This window comes from Triturus cristatus, chromosome 4_1 (assembly GCF_964204655.1).
Source record: "Triturus cristatus chromosome 4_1, aTriCri1.1, whole genome shotgun sequence".
NCBI lineage: Eukaryota > Metazoa > Chordata > Amphibia > Caudata > Salamandridae > Triturus > Triturus cristatus.
In genome coordinates, this window is record NC_140585.1 from 1,235,460,339 (window position 1) to 1,235,487,307 (window position 26,969).

The window sequence follows — 26,969 nt, forward strand, 5'->3', positions numbered from 1 at the left end:
TGTGCACACAGTAAATCACAACGTGCATTACACCACTGATGGATCAACAGTATTTAATGAGGCAGTAGTGTCTTGCTCTGCTTCAGTATGAGGCTTCCTGGAAGACTTCGAATGGGTGTCGGGCCAACCCTGGGTATGGTCTTCAGTGAAAGGCTGCTGGTGTTGGAGGCCAGTAGAGCCTCCACTTCTTCCTCCTCTGGGTAGGAGGCACTGGAGGAGATAGCACCTGGGCAGGGTGTGACTTGGTGCGGCAGCATGCTGGAAGTGCTGGCGTCCTCTACTTCCTCTGAGCTGATGGTGTCTTATTCACTGAAGCTGTTAGAGGTAGAAGGTGGCAGACTTGGTGGTGCATCTTGCTATCCTCTCCATCACCTCTCTCTTCAGTACCATAAGGTTTGCTTCAACCGGACGGCGAGGCAAAATTCACATGCGGCGTTTTCGTGGTCCAGGAAGAGGCAGATGTGGCAAACATCAAGATGGTCAGAGCACGGGTATTTATAAAAATAATAAAGGGGAGGGGGAAAAGTGCATTTCGATATGTTAATTCCTAAAACACTGTCAAATGTAGGACAACGATCACAACAGATTTGCACCACATTTCAATGTAGTGAAGTGCCTTGGTCCAACTCAAGATCCTTTTCGGATTACTCAAAAATCAGTCACACAGATTTTGTACAAAAAGTACAATAGCAGCTCAAACGGTATAACTATTTCAAACTGCTAAAATCACAAGAAGTCAAGCCTTGTGCCAAAAGCTCATGGCACACAGTCAAGTACCAAGCATAGAGGCTAAATAATAGTTGCAACCCCCTCATTCTTCCAAAAAACACTGAAAAAATTAAGTTAATGTTCTCAGAACATTAATATTTGTCAAAAAACCCAAAAAAACTGGGATTGCCCTGAAATACTTACGTTTGAATCGCATGACCAGCTGCAACATTCCAATCTCCACAGCTACCGTCTTAAATACCTTTGATCCCTTTCTCTATTCTGTCTACTTATACATTCTGCCTGACATTAGCATAGCAAAGCCAAGACTACACAAAAGTCTCAATGACAACATATGGTTAAATATGGATACCTTATTTATTGAATGTGTATAAACATCTCCAAATTATATACATACAGTTTTATTTTATATATATATATTTTTTTTTCTTCATGATAGTGCACATTGTTACTAGGAACAGTGACAGATGCAGGGGGAAATGTATGGAAAGGTGTTGGTGCTTCCAAACAGTTCCTTCTTTGACTTTCCAGGTTCGACATATGGCAAACACTTTCATCTACTGCCCACAACTGACATTCATCCCCATTTAAACTGTGGAGAAAGTAGCTGAATTTTTGGTTTATAAAATTGGCCCATTTTTCATTCTCGGTCCCTAAAATAACACATCCTTAAGATCTCAAGGAGATAGGTAAAGATGGCGGTTAGAAGCACAGTGGAAAAACTAGACACAATATTCATCTTGCACTCCATCTGAAAGTTCCAGATGAGCAGAAGCCAATGAATATCCTGGGATATACAAGAGTGACTTTGAGAAGGGGTGGGTGTGTGTGTGTGTGTGTGTGTGAGAGAGAGAGGAGAGGGCGGGTGGATGGATTTACCCCCAATCAGGAGCTGTGGCTGGTTGTTTGAGAAAAGGAAAGCACCCTGTCCGTTATTTGCATGGGTTAGCAGTGTGATTCCATATCTCCTACTGTGGAACAACAGATGTCTTATCAGCACTTCCAGAGTAACGTTTTATATTTTCCATAGATACGGTCTATTTTACAGATACAAAGTGCTCTCAATGTCCGGAAATACCAGGCACGTTCCCACTCCATTTGGAAATTAGTGAACAGTAGCAGCCTGCAGTGGTTAGAAGAGAAGGGCTTTGTTGAAGAGATATGGTGCCTATACCCAGTTAAAAGGTAAAGGCAGACAGACCCTGACAGAATCCTATGTCTTTTCTAAAGAGGTGGAGGCTAGGACATTTGGGTATGTGGCACAGAACTGGACAAATACTTTAGCTGACAGCATATGGCTTTCTATTTGCATTAACTGTTTGGAAGGCAGACACTACCCTTGACCAATTGAATCCTCCCTCATCTTCCCAACGTAAACAAATGACATTAATGTTACAATACATGCAGTTCTGCCCAATGTTTCGTGCAGTCTTGGTGCTATTCAACTCTTCAGGGAACACAACACAAAAGTGAGACCATTCGGAGCCTCTTGTGGCTGCTTGAAGTCCAATGTAACAGCAGCTAACAGCTGTGAGCAGTTTTCAAGACAGAACAGCTACAGTTGGTAACTTGTCATTTATAGTGCACCCCGATCCTGCTTCTACCATCACTGTGCAAAGACTAGCATGGTCATTAGTTAAGACAGGCTGAGGGCAAAAAAGAGAAGTACCGTGCAGGAGCGGTGGGACTCAGAACCATCATCCAGATCACACTTGAAGCCCTGAGGTTGTGGTCTGAAAGAGGAATTGGGTAATTTTCAAGGAACATTTGTCTTCCAAGATGTGCAAACCACTGGATCCAAGGCAGCAGGAGAACTCCTTCACAGGACACGGCTTCAGATGTTCCTAGGAGGCAACATGTTGCTGGAAAAGAGGGATGATGTAACCAAGAAAACACGGAAACGAGGGTAATGGCTGCATGCGATTGCCTCCTTCTAACCGCTGAGGGGATGGAGGTCCACTTTTACTTTCTCCCCACTACTCAGCATACCAATAGTTGGGAAGAAGCCCCCGGCTGGCACCACTGCATCCTTCTTACCAATAATCTTCCCATTTCGTGTGAAGAAGACCTGAGAAAGGAATGTACAGGAAGAGTGAGAAACAACATTATAGATTAACACTTAACTATCAGATTGACACCACGCAAGCCCAGATGAGAATTTCTGGCAAGTAGATTTTTGCTTCCTCAACTAGCCGCAAAAGCTAACTTGAGCTAAACGAATTTTCCAATGTCAGCTCTTGCTGGCAGAAACTCTTGTAATCAAGTCTCTAAAAAAAACATTGGTGGAGGTGATCAGTCTATCACTGCAGCACTGAAAAGCAAGAGGTCATGCAACCAATGCAGCTGGAGTGTTTGTGAATCAGATATCCGAAGAGTGCTTATCCCGACACAAAATTGTTCACCCAAAAAAACTGACAAAAATGTATTGCTGCACTTCACACTATTTCAAATGAATTTGGTTAAACAAGCTAAGATTAACCACTGAGAAGCCTTTCTGCAACCCTTTCATTGGAGTGAAAGAAACAACCTGTCTACAACCAGAAAATACAGTCAACTTTCCCAAACAAGTAGCAAAAGCATTTTAAAGTACTTGAAGCTCTCAAATGTGGAGGAAGAACATTTAAACAAACCACGTTTGAAAAATATATGTCATGGACACAGATATACAGCTGTTTCTTAATCTCCCTTGTGGTATTTATTGTATATTGACAGTCAATCCCAGATGTGATCATTAATCAGTACACAGGGAACTGTAGTGAAGAATCTGATGAATCATTTCAAGTAGCCTAACTACTATGCTAATAGGATAATGCAGGACAACAAAAGCAGCTTACACATGCTTTTTTTCACAACACTCTTATGAAAACAGTGTGCTGTGTGATATGCATGTGGGAGAATATACCCTAAGGAAATAAAACTGAAAAGAGGGCAATTTAAGAGCGTTTGTGTCATTCTAGATGGCTTTATGTACAGATAATCATGATTTAAAAGACCATTCACCCCACAAGAGACTTCTAAATCATATTCGATCAGGTCCATAGCACTGGCCATCTTCATGTCTGCTCGACATAAAAAACAGACTAATTTTTAATATGTGCATAATTATCTTTTTCTCACTCAAAACTAGCAGGTACATGCAACATGCAGCATCCATCTTAAATGTGGGCTTCTCAGACGAATATCACATGTAATCTAAGGATATATCTAACCCAATTTGCATTCATTGTCTCTTATTGAGCACCTAAGAAATCATCTTTCACCATATATTAGCAAATGCCAGCTAATAACTCTTGTTCAACTTCCTCATACTGAATTTTTACAGCCAGATATGGCTTCCTCAGTAATCTCAATTTGGAAATCCCTTCATGCTGGTCAAGTAACTTCAGCTTTGTAACTTCTAGCCACATGCACTCAACTAACAGTCCTTCCTCAAACTACTGCCATTCCACTCCCTAAAATGTTAAATATAAATCCAATCTACTCATTGCCCAGCCTGAGTACGTCTTATGGCTGCTACGCACCTAAATTTGTAAAGAGGCATTACTAAACTCTAGCCCTCTCAGACATGGAAAGGACCTTAACTCAATACTGCGCACCCCACTCAGGATGAATGGTACTTGGTGGAGGTCAAAGTTTATAATCCCCACTAACACAATTCCTCGATTAATGTAAACAAACAAGTTACTTACCTTCGGTAACAATGTATCTGTAAGAGGCATACATTAGTTATAGATTCCTGTGAGAAAGTGGCTCTGTATATACTGTTCCCAAATAGGTACAGGGTGTACAGAGTCCACAGTCCCCAGAGGTTTGGCAGAGGCTAAAGTTAGATATAACCTTACTCTCTAAAGTGGTAGCTTGGTCAAGCAGTAAGGCAGTATCAGAGGACAGTGTAAAGCATTTGTTGCACACACTCAGCCAGCAAATGGTCTTACACACTCAATAACTGAACTCTAGGCCAATGGTTTATATATAAAAAATATATGCTGGTTTTATTTTAGAACCAACAATAGGTATTAAAATATACTTTCTCAGAATGAGATGCTTCATATAAATACTTATACATTATGCAATTGACTTTTGTAGAAAGTTACAAATGGTTGCAATAGGCAACACAATTCTAAACACAATAATGCATGGAGTTCAATGGAAGTTTCATGTTATTTGCCACAGATTACTTTTAGGATTATTTTTGGAATTCCAGGACTGGATCCTAGATTCAGTCCTGGGTCAGTACTTGGAATCAAGTGATAAAAGTCAACTTAATTACTGTGATGATTTTTAGACAATATTTTGCTATTTTAAAAGTTGACACTTAGAAAATATTTCATAGAAAACAGTCAATGATTCCCTATGGCAGAAAATTCAAGTTGCAGGTATAGTATGTTCTCGTTACTTTTGTAACCCAGTACTGGGTGCCTAGACTCAGTACTGGGACCTTTATCCAAAACAGGTAAGTAATTACGTTTTCAGATATTATACGAATTGACAGAAGAAATTTCACACAAAAACAGTCAATGATTTCCTATGGGAGAAAATTGGGTTACTGGTAAGTACAGTTGTAAGTATTTTTCAGAGTCAGTGCTGGGCACCAAGATCCAGCACTGGGAGCTCACCTAAGAGCAGGTGAGTATTTTCGTTTTCGTTACTCGGCTGATTTTTGGTGAATATTTGAAGTCCACACTTAGAAGAAATTTCAGGAAAAGCCAGTCAATGTTACCCTATGGAGAAAATTGAGTTATCGGTTCAAAGGTAAGTACTCGACTGGAGGAGTGAAGGTTCTGGGCATAGACCCAGGGGTCTCCCAGGGTCGGGTAGGTACAGTTGGTTCACCCTCAACGGCACAAGGGCGGCCGGGTGCAGAGAGAGTTAGGCCCAATGTTATCCTATGAGAGGTAGGGGGGGTGGTGGTTGGTGGCTGCTGACTAGCAGGCCACGCGGCTGTGGGAGCTGGGCTCCTGGTCACTTACTCAGGGCAAGTGGGGAAGTAGAGGTTACACTGCCAGGGCCCCTCGGGCGGCTGGGTGCATGGTGCTTTTGAGCCTTCGGGCGCTCAATTGATTTCAATGGGAAATCTCCGGTTTAGAAAAAGACTGCAAACTCGGGAACGATTCTTCAAGTGCCACCACCACTTCAAGAGGTAAGTTGGGCAGTTGGAGGATAGGTAGGTACCCCGGGATTGGGCACAGGGGGCCGCGGGGCGCCTTTTGGTGTCGGGAAATCTTATCCTCTGTTGATCACGGTTGGGGGGGCACCTGGTTCTGAGGCTGCATGCTGCTTCAGGAGTGTCGAGGAAGGTCCTTGGGTGCTGGACTCGGGGTCACAGTCGCCATGGGGTCGTCCTCGTGGTCTTTGTTCACTCCAGCACAGGCCAGGCTTGGCTGGTGCAGAGTGCGCTGGGTTCGCGGTTCCGGGCTGCTGCCAGGGATTAGAAGTAGATTTTGAGTAGAGCCTCTACTCATGGGAGTCGCAGGGGTTTAGAGTCAAAAGGTAGCCAGGTCCTCCGGGGTTTGTGAGGTTGCTGGCCGCAAGAGATGTCGGGTTGGAGCAGGAGCAGGTTCGAGGGTCGACAGGCCGGTAGGGCTGGGGCCAAAGCAGTTGGTGTCTTCCTCTTCTTAGCAGCTGCAGGGCAGGTCTTCTTTCTTCTAGCTCTTCTTCGGATCTTGGAATCTGGGGAAAGAAGGTTCTGGGTGCCCCTAAATACTAGATTTAGGGGCGTTACAGGTAGGTGAAGGGCAGGGACCAATGGGTCCCTGTCCTGAGGTGGGTACACCCCATATCCTGCCTCTCTCCTGTGGGAGGGGGGCAGTAGCCTAGTCCTGATAGGGTAGGGCTTCCCATCTTCAAGATGGCGAGAGCCCGGAGATGTGCTTCACCTCGCCTCCCCCACCTGAGGGGTGGGGTTGGCAGGCTGGCACACCCCTGTCCATATTTGGGGTATCCGGCCAAGCTTCCCACCAGAGTGGGGGGTTGCAGTGGCCTGGGGATGCTCACAGAGGCGGCAGGAGGGGGAGGAGATTTAGCACCTCGCCCAGGATGTGCATTGTTGCAGGCCCAGGAGAGCAGGGGCTCTCCTACCCAGGGGTCCAGCAACATGTCTGCTGTGTGGCAGCCTAGGCAGCCTCAGAACAGACGTGGATTGTAGGTTAGGTTTTAGGGGCCATCTCTAAGATGCCCTCTGGGGTGCTTGGTACATTAAATCCCACACTGGCATCAGTGTGGGTTTAATGTGCTGAGAAGTTTGATACCAAACTTCTCAGTCTTCTGTGTTGCCATTATGGTGCTGTGGAGTTTGTGTTTGACGAGCTCTCAGCACCATGTACTCTTAAATGGCAGCACTGCACTTAGTGCCCAGGAATGGACCTGGATACTGTAGGGGCATAGGGCTCCTGCTCCTGTGCCCACACCATTGGCATAGGGCACCCAGCTAGAGGGGTGGCTGATGTATGCCATGGCAGTGTAGGTGATGGGCATGGCACACAGGGATGTGTGCCATGTCGACTCTTTGTTTTGTCTTGCACCCAGACACCCAGCCTGCAAGGGCAGTGTGTGTATGTTAGGGTTCAGGGCCTCTAAGGGAGGTACAATGAGTGCTGCAGCCCTTAGAGGCCTTCCCTGGTCACAAGGCCCTGGGTACCTAGGGTACCATTTACCAGGGGCTGACATGTGGCTAGGGTTTTCCAATTTGTGTTTTGTGTTTTTAGGGAAGGAACATAGGCCCTGGGCGCCTGATTGGCAGGAGTCCAGGGTACACTCAGTCAAAGTACATTCAGCAATTCAGAAAAAAGTGGGGGCATACCATGCAAGTAAGATGGCACTCTCACAATTTCTTATCTTAGAATTACCCGTTGGCGTCAGACTGGATCTGAAAAAGAATCTGTAGCAGTTCCCCTGCTTTTCGGTAGGAGTCGTTGGTCGACTCCGCTTCAGTCATTGGCGTTGCGATGTCAACTTAGACGCTGCCCCTAAGCGCTGACATCAGTTCTGACACGCCTTTCCACCCCAGAAGCGCAGAGCCATGCAAGACACTGACCACAGGTGCACAAAACTAGAGCCCTGGAGGGAGTCCCCATCCCTAGAAGTCAGTTCACAGAACAGGGAGGATGGTTGGGATGAGGTGGTAAGGAATCTATAACTAATGTATGTCTCTTACAGATACATCGTTACCAAAGGTAAGTAACTTGTTCACCTGAAATAGACCACCAGTTATAGATTCCTTACCTTAGAATAGATACCTCACACCAGAAAGTCCTGGAAAACAGAACAAACAAAAAAGTTCTCTCCGGACTTGGCTATCCAGGCAGTAATGTTTTGTGAACGTGTGCAGGAATGCACACGTGGCTGCATGGCAGATGTCAATCAACAGAACTCCACGTCCCAAAACAGTAGAGGCTGCCGTTGCCCTGGTAGAGTGGGCGCGCAGTCCTACTGGAGGTTCCTTTTTCGCCAAAGAATAGCAGATTTTGATGCATAGGACAACCCATCGAGAGATGGTACGTTTGTGCACGGCCCAACCTTTCTTGGACCCCCCGTAACCCACGAAGAGTTGATCGTCCAATGGGAAATCTTTAGTGCGGTCAAGGTAGAAGGACAGCACACGTTTTGGGTCCAGACTGTGGAGTCTCCCTCTTTGGAAGGGTGCGGAGGCAGGAAGAAGGTGGGCAATGTGTTGGCCTGACTTATGTGAAAAGAGGTAACCACTTTGGGCAGAAAAGAGAGCCTAGTGCAAAGGACCACTTTGTATGGATGAACTGCAAGGAAAGGAGGCTTGGAGGAAAGAGGCTGAAGCTCGCTCACCCTGCGAGCAGATGTGATGGCAAGCAGGAAAGCGGTCTTCAACGTAAGAAGAGGACAATTATGTAGTGGCTCAAATGGAGAACACATAAGGAAAGTAAGAAGAAGATTCAAGTCCCACTGGGGCATTACGAAAGGAGAGGGAGGAAAGATGTGTGATGCCCTTTAGAAATCCATTTACAATCGGAGACTTGAAAAGAGAAGGCTGGTCAGGAAGGCGCATAAAGGCAGAGATGGCTGAAAGGTGGCCTTAAAGAATGCTATGAGCAGAGTCCTGCTGGGCCAAAGATAGAATGAAGAGTAGAACCTCTGAAAGAGGGGCAGAAAGGTGATCCACAGCCTTTGCTGTGCACCATGCCACAAATTTGTTCCATCTACAGGCGTATACCATTTTAGCGGAGGGATGCCTGGCTGCCAAGATGACATCACAGACTTCAGGAGAAGGTTGAAAGCTGTCAACTGTTGTCGCTGAATCTCCACGCAAGGAGGTTGAGGCTGGACAGGTTTGGTTGGAGGATGGTCCCCTGCTGCTGCGACAGAAAATCTTCCAGAAGAGGCAGTCTGAACGGAGGATCAATGGCCATACTAAAGAGCTCGGGGATCAGACTCTTGGTGCCCAATCCAGAGCCACAAGAATGACTTGGGCCCGGTCACTCTATCTTCTTCAGAACTCTGGGCAGAAGTGGTACACGTGGAAAGGCGTACAGGAGGCTGCAATTGCACTGGTGACGAAAAGCGTCACCAAGCGAGTGCCACCTTGGAAACTCCAATGCGCAGAACTAATGACATTGCACGGTCTCTTCAGTGGCAAACAGATCTAACCAAGGCTCTCCCCACGGCCGAAAGAAACCTTGCACCACCTCCGAGTGAAGACGCCATTCGTGATCATACACCAGCGGCTGAGTTCATCCACCCTGGTGTTCAGGGAACCTACCAAGTGTTGAACCACCAGGAATACGCCCTGATGTTCCAGACATGTCCAAAGGCGAAGAGCCTCATGACATAGGGTCCACGGCCCCACATACACTGTTTGTTGCAGTACCATATGGCAGTGGTGTGCTCGAACACCTGCACTACTCTCCCTCTGACAGAAGGAAGGAATGCCTTTAGTGCAAGGCAGATCCAAAAGGTTGGTGAGGAAACCGGACTCCACTGGAGACCAGAGACCCCTGATCTCCGCCTCATCCCAGGAGTGACGCATCCGTCACTACAGTGAACTTTACTTGGGGAAGGGAGAAGTATCTGCCGCTGACCCAATACTGGTTCCTGAGCCACCACTGCAATTGACGTGCAGTCCCCTCCGAGATCTGGACAACATCGGAAAGATTCCCCTGACGCTGCGCCCACTGGAACTTCAGGTCCCACTGCAGAGTCTGCATATGCCACCTGACATGATCCACCAGGAGGATGCAGGAGGCCATGAGGCCCTGCAATTCTCACTGAAATCCGGGATAGAGGCTGAAACATCTGTATTATAGCCCAAGTTTATGCCCGAAACTGCGCTGTATCCAGAACTGCTCCGATGAAAAGGAGCTTCTGAGAGGGAATCAGGTGTGACTTAGGCACACGGATAGTGAACTCCAGCGAGTGAAGGAGGTCCATCGTAGTCTGGAGGTGGGACACGACAGCCTGGGGCGAGCTTGCCTTCAACAACGAGTCATCGAGATAAGGGAAAACTGGAACCCCAGATCTGCGCAGATGAGCTGCGACCACTGCCATCACTTTCGTGAACACCTGAGGGTCACTGGTAAGGCCAAAAGGGAGCACGGTAAACTGAAAATGCTTGTGGGCTACCGTGAACCGTAGGTAACGCTTGTAGGCTGGCAGAACGGGGGTTGGGAAATAGGGAGAGGGCAGACAGGACCTGAGCCAACGTGAGAATTTTGAACTTCTCCTTCCAGAGGAAGCGGTTGAAAGCCCTGAGGTCTAAGACAGGATGCAGGCCTGTGTCCTTCTTGGGTACCAGAAAGTAGTGGGAGTAACAACCAATACCTACCTTTGGCACAGGGACCCTTTCGATAGCTGCCTTGGCTAAGAGAGCAGTAACTTCCTGGCATAGAAGGGCCAAATAATCCTCTGACATGAAATGGAGTACTGGTGGCATGGAGGGAGGGGTAATCTCAAAGGGGAGGGAGTAGCCTCTTCGGACTATCTGCAAAACCCACCTGTCTGACGTTTTGTTTTGAAGGAGGTGATGGCAAATTCTGCCACCCACTGGCTACTGGGGGCCCTGAAAGGTCAGACTAGGAGGGTTTGGACACCCGTCACTGGGTCCCACGTCCGGGGCCACGCAGAGGCTGGTTTCTCTTGCGCTGCCCTGTGGCCAGATTGGGTGAAACGTGGTGGGGCACCCCTTCGGTAGCTACGAAAGGGGTGAAAGGCGGACTGCGGGGCGAGAGGTTGCTGTGGGGCCTAAGGATCTGGTTGTAGCCCTAGAATCCTTAAAGCGCTCGAACAGTGACTCCGCCTCATCACAGAACAGGCGGCGCCATCCAATGGCATGTCCAAAAGGGTGGATTGGACATCCCCAAAGAAACCTGACGTCCTCAACCAGGTGTAGCGCCTCAAGGCTACCAACGTGGAAAGCATTCTGCCCAGAGAGTCGGCAGTATCCAGCCCACACCGAATGGTGAACTTAGCTGCATCTCGACCCTATGCCACTGCGCAGGCAAGAACGGTCCGGGCCTCCTCTGGGCTCTGTGGCAGCACTTGCACAACCGTATCCCACACTGTATGGGTAGATCAGCCCTAGAGGCATGCTGTGTTCACCTACCGCAGAGCTAAGCTGGCAGAAGAAAACATCTTCTTCCCAAGGCGGTCCAGCTTCTTGGATTCCCTATCTGGGAGAGCAGTAGGGAATGCACCCTTAGAAGATTAGGCTTGGACCACCAAACTCTCGGGGGTAGGGTATTGGGAGTGGAAAAGTGGGTCGACCGAAACCGGGCGGTGGCGTCGGGCAAACAACCTGTCCACAGGAGCCCCTATGCTGGGCTTGGACCAAGTGCCCAGAAGGAAGTCGGTGAGGGCTTCATTAAAAGGCAGCAGGGGCTCCGAAGAGGCCGCTGCTGGTTTAAGTATCGGGGTGGGGAGGGTGAGCATGCCGAGGTCTGGGGAGGTATCCAAATCACTGGCATCACCCTATTCCTCTTGCCTGTCCAGCTCCTCAAGCTGGTCGGGTCTCCAGACCCCTCCCAGTCTTCCTCACCCTCCTCTGGCTGCCACTCAGGGCGAAAGGGAATGCCAGGGATGTGCCGCTTTGGGCCCCCTGCCGCACCGGCAGAGGCGGGCTGCCCAAAGATGCTGTGAATTGCTTCGTAGAAAGCTCTAAGATAGGCAGGCACTCCGACAAAAGGAGGGAAGCTTGGAGCCATCCCAGAAGCGGGCTACGAAGACCTAGCCGGAGATCGATGATGCTCTGGGTCCACGTCACGTCGGCCGACTGACGGGTAGAAGGCAACGTGCGACGATGCTTCTTCGCCTCCTTCTTGTGCTTCGACTTACCAGAGTGCAAAGACTTTGATGACGAGTGGTGATGGCTCCGCAACCGGTCCCGAGACCTTCCTCTCAACTGGGACCTCAAACTACGAAGAGCAGACTGACTGGCATCCAAAAGCTTTCGGGACCGCTCCCGCAAAGACTTTAGATTCATGGCCCAGCAGTCAGAGCACGACTTCGGGTCGTGATCGCGTTCCAGGCACCAAAGGCACACGAGATGCGGATCCGTAACAGACATCAACTTGTGACAAGAGTCACAAGGCTTGAAGCCGGTCCGAAGATGGGACATCCCTCGTGCTACCAGGAGTCGAAGACTCAAAAAAGACGTCTACAAAAATCGAAAAAAGTTTAGTCAAAAAATGACTAAGGGGCAAGCTCTCTCCGGATCTGCGCTGGCTGGCGCGGACAAAGATAGAACTGACGTCAGCACGCAAACGCAGCGTCCAAGTAGACACGCGACGTCATCCCGGCGACCACGGGTGCGAAGTCGACCAACGCCACCTACTGACACGCAAGGGTAATTCTAAGGTAAGGAATCTATAACTAATCTTCTCTTTCAGATGTATGCAATAATAGTCCAATAATGATCCGGCCAAGTCAGTGCAATCTTTCGATTTTCAGGACTTCAGTAAGCTGTCAGCAATTGCAAATGTCCAATTCTCTTTTGTAGATGCAACATCTTTTGCAAAGTTGGCAACCAATTTTGATCCCCTCCTCAACCAATTCTCTTCTTTTATCTCCCAAGCCTCCACATGCTCCATCAACCTTCAACCACATAACTTCTCTTGGTGATTCAGTATCAACCTCCCCTCATAAATGCAAGGTCTGTAGTTAAAAATTCATATAATCTTTATATTCTCAGACTATATGGTGGATTCCACTTACGAACCATAACCACAACTTGGCTCAACAACTCTTTAGCGCAGGTCAAAAATCTCATTCACTTGAAATTCAAACTATGCAAAATTCGGGATTCTCTGGTCCCCATTTCCACTCAAACATTTTTTATTTTTCAAGGCCAATTCAAGTTATAGTGGCAGCCTCTGGCAACGTGTCTGCCACCTGAAACCTCAAGGTGGAGCACTGGGAAGAAGATGGCTCAAACCATAAAAATTCTATCATTATTGACCAATCACATTGACACATTAGAGTCTCAAACTGCCACCATAACACTGCTCTTCTAAGCTATTTCTGTGACCGGTCTCCAAATCTAACTCAAGTAATATATTGCTATCCTTCCAAAACTTCTCTCCTCTTCTGGATATCGGTAATGCTTACTCTCAGGATTCACAGTGATAATCACCAACCTAATCTACACCAACCTATCCAGTGGAGTCAACCAGAGTATCATAAACACACAATCATCACAAGCATAACTAACAAAAATGTACTGTGGGCCCTAATAAACTGCACTAGTTGAGTTTCAGCCAGGGCAAAAGGTATGGATATTGGAGCCTGTGACACCTAAGTAATGTAAATAAGACCGAAGTAATGCTTTTTGGGGAGGTTAGAACTCTGTGGACTCCGGAGTGGTGGCCATGTGAGCTTGGTCAAGTACCTGAACCTAAACTGGTCGTAAAAAACCTAGGGGTTCGTCTTGATCGGGAGCTCACTTTCAAACAGCATGGCAATTGGGTGGTTGGCCAATGTTTTCATGTTATTGGACTTTTACGTAAAGTTTTTCCACTATTACCTGATTCCACCAGAAAAACCTTGGTACAGGCACTAGTGCTGAGTCGCCTGGATTATTGCAACGGACTCCTGCTGTCAGCTAATGAGGAAGTCCTAGCAAAACTCCAGGTGATACAAAACACCGCGGCGAGACTTGTGCTGAACGCCCCCCCAAGAACACCTTCCAAACCACTCCTTGACAAATTACATTGGCTCCCAGTCCGTAAGAGGATTACTTTTAAGACATGCTGTCTCATCCATAGGACCATACATGGATCTGGACCCTCTTATTGGAAGCACAAATTTATTCCGTACAACCCCACTCGGCCTCTTAGGTCCAGTAGCCAACTCCTACTTAAAGTACCTACCACAAAGAAGATCAGACAAGGTGGGAAAGCCCTGTCGGTGGCCGGTCCAACTTTATGGAATAAACTTCCTCTTGAGCTCAGGCAATGCTCAGAACACTTTGTTTTTAGGAAAAAACTTAAAACATTTTTATTTTAGAAACCTGTCAACCGCTCCAGTTATGTAACACTGATTTGAACTGTACTATATACCTCCTGCAGCTGCCGGCCTCTTTTCCTTCTTCTTTCTTCTTTTCTGTGCGCAGAGATACTCTTGTTAAGAGTCGATTCTAGCGCGATACAAATCCATAACGAAATAAATAAATAAATAAACAGTGGGGCACCGGCGAGCCTGCAGTATTCATACTCACAACTCTCGTTTTGAGTGTCCAAGGAGGCGGAAAGGGCCTCGGTGCCCCTGGTGCGCCAGATATGTTTACAGTCTACAGAGATATGTTTAGGTCCTACGGACATTAAATGACCTCGCAGCGCAATTGAGTGCGGGGCAGGGAGCTCATTGCGGAATTTGAGAAGTATCGTCAATAGCGTGGTTACGGCTGCAAAGTGGCACCCTGCCCAGGGTCACACCATATACCAAAAGCACTTTGCTTGCATCTTATACGTCTTAAGCCCATACATTCATCGTAAAAACCGCATTTACAGGTCAACGAAAGCAAATGCTACTGTATATAATGGAGCTTTTGGGAAAATGTTGGATACATGTACCCACTTTCAGACCATCTATGATACAAACGGGAAGCGGGGGGTTGAGGGGCGAAGTCCGTCGAGACTTCCCACTGTGAGAGGCTGGCAGGGCCGGGGGAATCCAGTCACATCTTTCACACTTCGTATATGCGCAAGGCCAGCAGAGCTGGGGTGCAGTCAGTCCTAGGTCGGAAATGTCTTGGTTGCCTTAAGCTGGATCAGTCAGTCACAGACGCCCTTACCGAGCTCCAGAGATTTCATCCTGGGTACCCACATCCTTGCTGTGAGATGAAGACAGGTGTGGAGCCGGAGTGCGGGCGCCTCCGGTGGGGGCTGGGAACTGCGAGGACCGGTCGTCAGCTGGGGACAACGGGGGTGCATTTGTGTCGCAGTCATGGTTTTGGCTCGCTTACCATCTGATAGGCAGGGCTACACACCTTATGTATGTGCCCAATTTGCATCCCTTCCTGGCCTCGCTGGTTCTGGGGGGGAATTTACCAGAAATTATGGGCCAATTCCTGCGCGCTCAACGTGTCCCCCTGGCTGTGACTGAAACAAAGAGGGATCATGGTCACAACCTCAGACTGTGGAATGGCGCACTTGCAGGGTTCTCACGGGGTTTAGACTTCCAGTAATTCCTGAGGCGTGGCCAGTGCTGCTCCACGACCGTGAGCTAAGGAGATATGGGCCTCTCTAGGGCTTATAGTGGGGGGGATGGCTTCAGAGCACAGCACCGGAGCTCTTGGGGGTCGGGTCTCTCCCTAACTGTAACAGAGGTCGGGCTGCCTGTTCACCCGATGCTACGGGTAGCGCGCCTCTCTCAGCCTATGAACAGCCAGGTTTTCTGGACACAATATTATCGGATCATTATTTATTTGATGGTTTCTGTGTCCTGGGTGCCCTAGGGACCCTACTTGAGAGGAAGAGGCCCTGCTGTTACTTCAACCACCAGCACAGATTTACAAGCCCTACATAATTCCATCAGAGGAACAGGAGAGGAAGACTGTAGGAAAGTAGGATCTGCTTCTTATGGTTATCCCCACGTTTTGCTTCATGTGATGCTCCCGCCTCATCCTTTTACTTTGGTGGTTACACAGTGAGTCTTTTAGTCTATAAGCACTATTTTATTTAAATAGTTTCTCCTACTGCAGGCACAACACGTTTTCCTGCAACATTCACTGCGTCATGCGCGCATTCACTTTCTAAGCAGCCCGGGACAATAGCGGTCGCTTCTTTCAATAGGTCTCCCATTTATAAGAGTTTGAGCTATTGGTATTGTACATGACAATGCCTTTTATTTATGATTTAATTATCAAAACATATAAATAAAAGACATTGTCATTTACAGTACCAATAGCTTAAACTCTCGCAGAGGCGAGACCTATTGCATTGCAAATGCTTGTTAAAGAATATTATTGCATTTCAAAAGTTGACACTTAGAAACTTTTTCACATAGAATCACCAAAGTTATCCTATGGGAGGAAATTCACCTAGCAAGTAAGTTACTTTAACAATACTTTTCTTACTCAGTGCTGGATACCTAGATTCAGCACTGGGACATTTCCTGAAAACAATTGAGAAAATGCGTTTTGGTGAAGCGGGTGATTTTTAAGGAATATTGTCAGTTTTCAAAAGTCAACACTTTGAATCTTTTTGGGAGAAAAAGTGTTAATGTTATTCTATGAGGAAAAAGAGTATTGGTTTCCAGGTAGGTAATCGGTCTTTGGAGTTAGGGTCCTGGGGTCAGACTCGGGGGTCTCCCAGGGTCAGAGTGTTGAGGCCCAATGTTATCCTATAGAGGATAGGGGGACTCCGGTTGGTGGCTGCTGGCAAGCCGGCCACGGGGTTGTGGGAGCAAAGCTCCTAAGGTTAAGCTCAGGGCAAGTTGGGGATCAAGTTAGCACCAAAGGGGCATCCTCAGCGGCACTAGGGCGGCTGGGTGCAGGGTGCTGTTTTGAGGTCGGGTGCCCTGTTGATTTCAATGGAGATTCTCCGGGACAAAGAAACACTGCAGGCTCGGGGACGAGGCTCTTCCAAGCGTGACCACCACTTCGAGGGGTAAGTTGGGATATAGAGGGTTAGTTAGGCACCGCTGGGTTGGGCACACAAGGCCGTGGGGCGTCGGGTGCCTTGGGACGTCAGATTTTCTTACCCGCTCTGGTCAGGGTGTGTCTTCTGGATTGAGGCTGCAGGCGTCGTCAGGATGCTTGAGGCAGGTCAGGGGTCGCCAGATCTTGGGTCAGGATCGCCGGGGTATATGACCACTCGAGCTCGGGCCGGATTCGGCGGGTGCAGTGTGCGCGGGATTCACGGTTCCTGGCTGGCACCAGAAGCTGCAGTTCAAACACGCCCGGTGTTCACGGGAGAAACAGCTTGGAAAGTGAAGGCAGGCAGGTCCTCCAGGGTTTTTGAGGTTGCTGTCCGCTGGACACGCCAGGGTTTTGCAGGAGCAGGTTCGAGGGGAGACAGGCCTGTAGGGCTGGGGCCAAGTCAGTGGGTGTCGTCCTCTTGTTAGCTCTGCATGGCTTCTCGTCCTCCTCCTTCTCTTCTTTTTCTTGTGGTTGCTGGATCTGAGGAAGGAAGGTTCAGGGTGCCCCTAAATACTAAATTTCGGGGTGTTACAGGAAGGTAAAGGGCAGGGACCAATGGGCCCCGTCCCTGGGGTGGGTACACCCCATATTCTGCCACTCTCCAGTGGGAGGGGAGCAGGAGCCTGTCCCTGGTTGGCTGAATCCCTCCATCCTCAAGATGGCTGGGACTCGAGGTTGTGCTTCACCTCGCCTCCCCCACCTGAGGGGTGGGGTTGGCAGAGGTGGGCACACCTTTTCCTCACCTTTTTTTCCCGCCGGTTCTCCCGCCCAACGTGGGGGGTTGAACCAGTGGGGACCAGTTGCTGAAAGCAGCAAATGGTCTGGAGAGGCTCACAAAGGCGGCATACCTTTGAATCTTCTCCTTCGTGAACCCTGCCCATCCTGGGGGAGGAGGCTTGGCACCTCGTCCCAGGATGTGCATTGTTTCAGGCCCCCCGAGAGCGGCAAGTTCTCGAGCCAGGGGTCCAGAAACATGTCTGGTGGTGGCAGCCTAGGCAGCCACTCAGTCAGATCACTGGAGGTTGGTCGAGTTTCAGGGGGCCTCTCTAAGGTGCACTCTGTTGTGCATTTTACATTAAATTCCACACTGGCATCAGTGTGGGATTAATGTGCTGAGAAGTTTGATACCAAACTTCCCAGTCTTCAGTGTAGCCATCATGGTGCTGTGGAGTTCGTAATGACAAACTCCCAGCACCATATACTCTTAATGGCAACACTGCACTTACAGGGCCCAGGAATTGACTTGGGCACTGTAGGGGTACAGGGCTCGTGCACCTGTACCCTCACCACTGCCATAGGGCACCCAGCTAGAGGGGTGACTGATGTATGCCAGGGCAGTGGTTTGTGGGCATGGCACACAGGGATGTGTGCCATGTCGACTCTTCACTTTGTTCTGCACTAAGACACGCAGCCTGCAAAGGCAGTGTGTGTGTGTGTGTCAGGGTACAGGAACTCTAAGGGTGGCACAATAAGTGCTGCAGCCCTTGGAGGCCTTCTCTGGTCACAGTGCCCTGGGTACCTGCGGTACCATTTACCAGAGGCTGACATGTTGCCAGAGATGCCAATTGGGTTTAGGCTTCATTGCAGTTTTAGGGAAGGAACAAAGGCCCTGGGCACCTGACTGGCAGGAGCCCTGGGCACACTCAGTCAAAGCACATCAGCAATTCAGCGAAAAGTGGGGGCATACTATGCAAGAAAGAGGGAACTTTCTCACAATGTGTCCTCAAAATTCTCTGAGGTATCCTCCTCTTCAGGAGCGTCTGAATTCCTCAAGATCTTCCTCTCGAGGTTCGGGGGGTGATTCGAAAATCTCCTCTTCCTCCCCTTCAGCGTCGACGCAGTCTGCTTCGGTGGCTGGGACTTTTGGAATTCAAAAGTCTTTCAGCGAAGCATCAAACTATTTCTTCTTCTTCTAGAGAAAAGTTGCCATTTAGGCTTCGAGTCATTGTCTTTTCTTTTTGACCTTGAGGGCTCTCTTGGATTCGGAGACCGTAGACTTTCTTTTCTTGTTTGCGCTTAACTCTGCTTTCGAGGGTGTTGCGCTTCCCTTCGGCGATTCGTGTTCGCCCCTCTTCTTCGGTGCCTTGTGCGATTTTCCTCAGTCTCCTTTGGTAGGGTTCCGTGGGGCTCTTTTGATCGCGGCTGGCCTTCGATCACCTTTTTCTTCGGCGTTGGGACGGTCTTGGGTTGCGCCTTGCTGTCATGGCCCTTCCGTTCCGACAGATGTGTATGGTGTCTTACCTTATCCATCTTCTTCCCTGTATCAACCGTTTTCTTGTGGGCGTGTGGTTTTTCGGAGTCTCCTTCCAGAATTTCGATGTCCGAACCTTCGTGTGTCGATTCTGCTGGAACTCAGTGAAAACTTCTTTGAAGTCTGTGACATTGTTGCATAGTGGGCTTCTCTCTGATTTCCGTGTGTCCTGAGTGTTTTTGGCTGGAACACCGCAGATGCCTCACAGTCTTCATCCTTATGGTCCTTGGGCAGGCAGAGGTTGCACACGTCGTGTGGGTCGCGTTGTGCAAACTTGTGGTTGGACTCGGGCAGAACTTGAAGGGGGTATTTTCCATGGCTCCTACCTCGCCATTTGTCGACCCTTGTTGTCCCTTTGAGTAGTTCTCGGAGTTCTGTTCCTCTCTCCGGTGTCGATGGACGGTGGATTTTACTCTAGTCTTTTTCTCTTCTTTTCGGGGCTTTTCATGAAAAAAAATTCTGAACTTCCAGTCGGGATTCCAGTCCCAACGGCAAAAAAAAAAAAGAATCTGAAAATGGCTACCACGCACAACGATGTCCAGGGCACCGTCTGACGTCACACAGGGGATGTACCTGGTACCAAATGGTGTTCGACAACACTCAAAAAAAGAAAAAAAATAACTATTCCGGACTCAACCACTAGATGACGGAATAATGCACAGCATGTGAATCCAGAAAAGGATTCACGCTGCAAAAGTTATGTAACAAATAATGCATTAGCCTTCAAAGATCTTACTAAGTCTAAGATCAAAAATAAAATATGTTTTAAATGGTATCCAGCTTGCTGGATATTAAGAGAGCTTCTCAACACCTTTAATACCCAACAAGACATTAAATGATGAAAGGCTTAGTAAATGGGGTATGTTAACTGCAGGTTGCGATAGAGCATGGATGACTGTCTGGATCAAAGTGGCAAAGGAGTGGAGACTTAAAGAACTTTAGAAATGTGCTGTATATTTATTATTTCATGGTGAAAGAGAAAAAGTACATGTTATTTTAATTTTCTGATGCTTTTTTTCAGATGAATTGTAGGTATTTTGTTTAAAATCTTTGAAAAAATAAATAAAATATCACTGCAAGCTCTCTTCTTAAGATGGAAACCATAAATGCAACTCACTGATTAACAAAATGCTGGGATTCAGAAAACAATTCAAACAGTAAAAAGTAAAAACATCTCTCTACATCTTAAATGAAAAGGCACCCAAATGCTACCACATCACCTGGTGGCAAGGCTGAGAAACATAGCGTGATGGAAGGTACGGAATAAGAGGTTCCTCCACTGTGTTCCACGCTCTGCCTAATCTTAACAGAACATAAATAGTCTCAGGGTTTACTTTTGCCAGTCTCAACCTGCCAACAAATATTTTTAAGTTTTAGTTTCACCTCAGATACTAAGGACTACCTGCACATTTTCAATGGTATTCGGAAAATTACATTACCCTTGTAACATTGCTTAAAAAAAAAAAGGATGTGAACATACGAAGATTTAATGCTGGCCAGTTCCCGACTTCTATTTGCTTACATCCAACATGAATGTCATTTTACTTGTTAAAAGCCACACGCATGGTAGATGTATGATGCAGGGTAGGGGCTCTACTCCCCAAAATGGAACTGGTTAGAGAAGTGTGCACATCCATCCTTCAAGTCATAAAATGGAGCAGAGATGCTAAAACCTCCAAATTTCCACTGGATGTCCTCGGTCCTAGACGGAGTTACTAACCATAATGCAGAGTTCAAGCAAGATGAGCAGCAAGTTATTTTCTATTATTATTTTGAATGTTAACACTTTTAAAATCTAGTTGGCTTTCACATATGTTTTGGCTGCAAACAGCTGACCATTATAAAAATGATTTAAAAAACACACAGACGTCAATGTCATAGTCAAAGACTCACTATCGTATTTCCAGCACTGCATTTGGCCAGTGACAGACTCTGTCGCTTCGACACAGGAGGAGCTAGAGCGGGAAAGAGTTCTGCTCTCACTACTCACCACAACTTTCTTCCCCTCATGTTCTTGGTCCAACTCCTCCCCATCTTCTTCCTCTTCCTCCTCTTCTTGCTCCTGGTGGAGATACATAACATTGCGGACTCCTCTGACTTTAGGCTTTATGTCCATCGTGTCACAGCTGTCATCACTGTCCCCTTTTGAAAGAGAAGTACACAACATCTGTGCTCTTGTCAAAGAAAGCCCTGTATAGATAATGTTGGTGCTTTACATTCCAGAATGCACCAAAAAATGACAGACAGCTCCAGTCAGTGAGAAGTCAAAGAAAGCAATCTACATTTCTAAGGGATGATGGTGAGGCAAAAGTAAAAGAAGAATACCAGTGTAAACAGTGAGGGTATATTCTATTCATTTCACTACCTTCATCTTATTACTACTGTTCTTTCACTAATAAGCAGAAACACAGATTCCTAACTTTTGAATATTTGGGCATCACGCTGGATATTTTCATTACATAAAGCACTTTTAAAATAATGGTATGAGAATATCCAAAACTACAGCTCATCCACAATTTTGTTTTTTTTGCTGTTCAAAGGATGAGATTGAAGCTCAGCCTCTGGGGCCATGAGACAATCTGGTATCATAGAGAATACTATGTAGATCAGCTACACATCTATTTTGAAAAAAACCAAGTTACTTGCCTTCGGTAACACTCTTTCTGGTGAATACTCTAAACAAATTCTTTTCTCTTGTGAATACCACCAGACTGGACTCAGATTTTTATCAGCAATTTCCTCACGCATCTGTGGGTGACATCATGCAGCTATGTGTCAGATCTGTCCCACACAGTACTGGAAGTGACATGGAGGCTTTACTATCAGCTACTACTGCATATTGTTAGTTTCTTTCTGATATGTGTCCATGCTACAGCAACCTTTCCTCCAGAGACCAAAGACCCTTGATATCCAGATCCCCCAGATGCGCACCCCACCCTAAAGTGGATGCATCCATTATCGCTGTGGCCACCGATGGAGGTAGATGGAAGGGCTTTCCCTCAGACAGATTGACCTCCACGCTCCACCAAGACAGATCCGCTGCAGCTTCTCTGGAGATCCTCACAGACTCCCCGAGATCTCCGTTGTGCTGTTACCACTGCCTGGGGAGGCACCACTGGAGCGCCCTCATGTGCTAGCGTGCATGGTTGACCAACAGAATGCAGGAAGCAAACAGACCGAGCAGATGAACAGGTTGTGCTGAGAGGGCATCAGGTGAGATTTGGGCACGTTTATCGAGAAACCCAATTTGTACAACAGTTGAGTTGTAACCTGCAGATGATGAAGCACCTTCTCTGGCGACTCCTCTTTGATCAGCCAGTCGTTCAGATAGGGGAAAACTGGAATCCCCGACCTTCTGAGATGGGCTGCCACCACTGTCATCACCTTGGTGAAGACTCGAGGTGCAGTAGTAAGACCAAACGGGAGAACCGCAAACTGATAATGTTGCGATTCTACCGTAAAACGGAGATACGTCCTGTGTGACTCCAGGATCGGAATATGAAAATAAGCATCCTGCAAGTCGATCGACACCATCCAGCCCTCCTGTTGCAGCGCTTGAAGAACCTGCGCAAGGGTGAGCATCTTGAACTTCTCCTGCTTCAGAAAAAGGTTCAAGATCCTGAGATCCAGGATTGGACGTAGCCTGCCATCCTTCTTGGGTATCAGGAAATACCGGGAGTAGCATATCCCTGACCCTTTTCCCGCTCTGGACCCACCTCTATCGCACCTTTTTTCAGTAATGTTAGGACTTCCTCCTGCAGGAGAAGGTGGTCCTCCGAGCAAGCACCTTGGCAAGGAGGGTAATTTGGAGGAAATTCCCGAAAGGGAAGAGCATACCCATTTTCCAAAAGATTTAGAACCCAAAGGTCTGTAGTGACCAATTCCCAATCTTGCAGAAAATGGGTAAGCCGACCCCCCACAGGACCAACATGATCCAGAATGGTGGATCTAGGGCTGCTTTGCAGTGGTAGGAGGGAGGGAGGAAGAAGAGGAGGAGGAGGGAGGGAGGGAGGAAGAAGAGGAGGAGGAGGGCTGACTACCTCGTGGACGACCTCTGTTCCTGACCCTGTAGGTCTTATACAGGGTATTTTGCTGCTGCTGAGGCTGCCTGTAGGTCCGAAAGGACGACCTCCCAAAACCTCTAACTTCTGAATAAGGAACCTCTAGGATGAGCCTGCAGGCCCAGAGACTTAGCTGTGGCTTTGCTGTCCTTGAACCTCTCCAAGGCTGCATCTGCTTTCTTTCCAAACAGTCCAGAACCATCAACGGGTAGATCTCCCCAGATGTGCAGGCAACACTTCTAGAACTCCGACGACTTAAGCCAAGCACTTCTTCTTGTGGCAACCGAAGAGCCCATGATCCTGGCAACAGAGTCCGCAGTGTCCAAACCACTCTGTATAACCGGTCGTTCAGCTGCTTGAGTGTCCGACAAGACCTCATTAAAATTCTGCCTGTCCTTCTCTGACAATTTAGGAGCCAGCTGTTTTGCAGAATCCATCAGGGCGTGGATGTAACGGCCCAAAAGGCAGGTGGCATTTGTGGACTTCAAGGCCATACTTGCCGAGGAGAAAACCTTCTTGGCCAACTGGTCAAGCTTTTTAGGCTCTCTATCGCCAGGAACTTGAGGAAAAGCTCCAGAAGACTTTTTCGAACAGGCAGCTTGAACCACAAGACTCTCAGGTAAAGGATGGGATGTTAGAAAGCCCAGATCTCCTGGAGCCGCCCTGTATCTCCTAGCAAAAGATTTAAACACCGCTGGAGCTGAAAAGGTCTTACGCCAAACCTCCATAACTGGCTCAGTAATGGCATCATTAAAAGAAAGCAAAGGTTCTACCACAGTGGAGGGGGAATGAAGAACCTCCGTCAAGATGTTGGACTTAAATTCAGCCGTTGGGAGCTGCAAGTCTAAGAGCTCCGCTGCCTTCCTTATGACTGTGTGGTAAGGAATCACATCCTTAGAGGGAGCATCTGATGGAGGAGAAAGCTCCCATTCTGGGCACATATCAAGGCCACTTGCCTCCTTTAATTCGTCAAAAAAGTAATCCGACTCTTGATGTTCACCCTCTTCCATTTCTTCTGCCGGATACCTCTGCTTTTCCAAAATCCTCTGCGCCTCCCGCCTGGATCTCATCCTCGGGACCAGCGTCGGCTGCGCCACACACGACTCCGACGGAGCTGGCGTCAAACACGGATCATCTTAGGCAGCAAGAGCACCCCTCGACGTCATGATCCGACGACAGGCACCAGACACAATCTTCATGCGGATCCTTGATGGACATATATGTTTACCGCACTCTCTACAGGGCTTGAACCCAGACTTCCACGACGACATCTTCGGGAAGAAACGAGAGGATCAGAAACAATCCAGAAAAACAAAGTAACCAGAAAGCTACGGAGAGTCCCAGAAAACAGTTAGCGTCGACGGCGCGGAAAAAAGGGAACTGACGTCATCACGCTGACGAGGACCTCTTATGGATCCAGTGATGTCAGCGGAGCCGCGTGCGGAGCCGTGCTTCTGTGACGTCATCCTCGTCTGCGTGGAGAGCCACGAAAAAAATTCCGAATGTTGCTGGCGAAGGGGATATTCACAAGGTGAGGAATCCACTGGCAGATGTATCCATCAGAAATTGTACAGCCTAGGAGATGCCCTGATGACTGGCAGCTCCTGAGATGTAGGGCCTCTTGGCATAGGACCCACAAACCCACCCACTTCACTTTTTGTAATACCACATGGAGGTTGTGTTGTCTGTAAGGATCTGCACACATTCCCCCTTTATGGACTGGAGAAAAGCCTTTGGAACAAGCGAACCACCCGCAACTAACAGGTACATGTGGAGGTGGTGTTTCACCTGAGACCAAGTCACCTTATCACCTCGCCCAGATGGCTTTACCAACCCAGCAACAACTCATCCATCACAACCATTAGCTCTGGGCAGGGAGGGAGGCCTGCTGCTGGTTCAGCTGCGGTCCCGGAACCACCACTGCAAATCTTTCGAAATGCCACCCCCCCACACCTGGTAGACTAGAAACTGAGAGGTTCCCTTTGTGCTGAGCGCACTGAGACTTCAGATCCCACTGCAGAGCCACATGTGCTGCCTGGCATGTTCCACCAGCAGGATGCCAAAAAGCCTCAGAGCTGCTGTCACTGAGACCCAGGCCATGTGTTGAAACATCACAATCCTAGCTCAAATATTCTAGACCGGTGGGGATGGAAGCAAAGCTCGAAAACACACTACATCAAGGATGGCACCAATGAAAGAGAGCGTCTGTGAAGTACTCAGTTGTGACTTTGGAGCTTTGATAGAGAATCTCAGTGACGTCTATAGATTGCCGTCGTATGAAGGTAGTCCATGTATGAGTTAAGCTCGCCTTCAACAGCTAGTTTGTCGAGGTAGGGGAAGACTGGCATTTACAACCTCCGAGAATTGGCAGCAACCACCATCATCTCTGTTGTGAAACAGACACGCTGGTAAGGCCGAAAGGAAGTACAGAGAAGGATACATTGTTTACCTGTATTCATAGTTCTACTCCAGGGGAAACCTTACCAAAGCGCTGAACAGTTCCTCCCACGTGTGGGAATCCTGGGCACTTTCTAAATATTTTTTAAATATAAAACATGCCCATATATATGCAGCCTATAGAAAAATATAGCACAAATACCATTCATGCAGTAAGAAAAACACCTGAGTATATGAAGCCATCCCCAAAACCTTTATTTAAAAAGTAAAAAGGAAAGAGAATACGAGATATTGTTAACCAATAGGCTGCATTGAAAGAGTAAGTGTACAAAAAACTGGCACAGTGCCTTTAAGAACCTCACAGTAACCCCTGTATCCCATCATGCCCCACAGGTGCCAGATAGGTCAGTTAATTTTTAAGGCTCCTCCTACTAGGATCCTGAGTCCTGAGCTCTTCTCTTTTTGACTAAAAAGTCAGAAAATCTCACTATTTCATGGTGAAAACCTTTTCATTTGATACTTGCAAGTACTTGCTGTGCTGACAACCTGTTTTCTGACAGAAAAAACGTTGTATTTCTGTAAAAAAAATGCCTGGACTGTTTGTGAAGTGTCCTGCTTGTGACAAGACGGCCCAGAATGATCCCCATGCAGTCTGTATTGTTTGCCTCCTAGAGTCCCATCGTTCTGACTCCTGTCCTCATTGCCAGAAGCTATCAACGCGCACACTAAGAGACAGAGACAAGATAAGAATTCTTGGAGAGCGAATCATTCATAAAAGGCCTTGGGGAACGTACTTCTTCCTCCAAAGAGCCCTCCTCTCTCCTAAGGCTCAACAGAGAGGCAGATCCAGAGAAAAACAGCATGGGTCGATGTATCAGTCGAGGGGTAGGGCGTCAAAAAAAGTGCCTATTTGCTCGAAAGGGCATCGCTCAAAGTCAGAGTTAACCAGTTCGGGTGAAGGACCCTCCCCTGCTGCTGGGACAGAAGATCATCCTGAAGGGGCAGCATGATCGGAGGATAATGTTCACAAGCTCGGGATACCACACTCTCCGTGCCGAGTCTGGAGCCACAAGAATGACTTGGGCTTCATCGTTCCTGATCTTGAGAACTCAGGGCAGAAAGAGGTACCGGTGGCCTGCGCTCCACTCGAGACAAAAAGCTACTTCGAGCGAGAGCCGCCTTGAAAACTCCAACGCACAAAACTATTGACATTGTGGCTTCGGGGTGGAGCTGAACAGATCTTACCAAGGCTCTCCCCACTGTTGAAAGAGACCATGCGCCATCTCCGGTTGGAGGTAAGCCATCTACAACAGCTTGGGGCGAGCCCACTTTCAGCAGGCGAGATAGCGGAAGACTGGTATCCTTTCCTTAAACTGAGCTGGTAAGGCCAAAAGTGAGCACGTTGAACTGAAAGTGATCGTGGTCTGTCGTA

The 26,969-nt window shown here is 47.8% G+C and overlaps 1 protein-coding gene across 3 annotated transcripts in view; it reads right to left on the reverse strand.

Moving 5' to 3' along the window:
• Positions 1-1,067: 1,067 nt before the first annotated feature.
• SPRYD3 (SPRY domain containing 3) overlaps positions 1,068-26,969 on the reverse strand; it is a 324,679-nt gene continuing 298,777 nt past the window's right edge. For all 3 annotated transcript variants that reach the window (XM_085654647.1, XM_085654645.1, XM_085654646.1), the window contains exons 10-11: positions 21,070-21,221; positions 1,068-2,797 (exon numbers count right to left, since the gene is read on the reverse strand). In XM_085654647.1, coding sequence (XP_085510773.1) covers positions 2,663-2,797; positions 21,070-21,221 — 287 coding nt within the window. In that variant the 3' untranslated portion in view covers positions 1,068-2,662. The remainder of the gene's footprint in view (positions 2,798-21,069; positions 21,222-26,969) is intronic.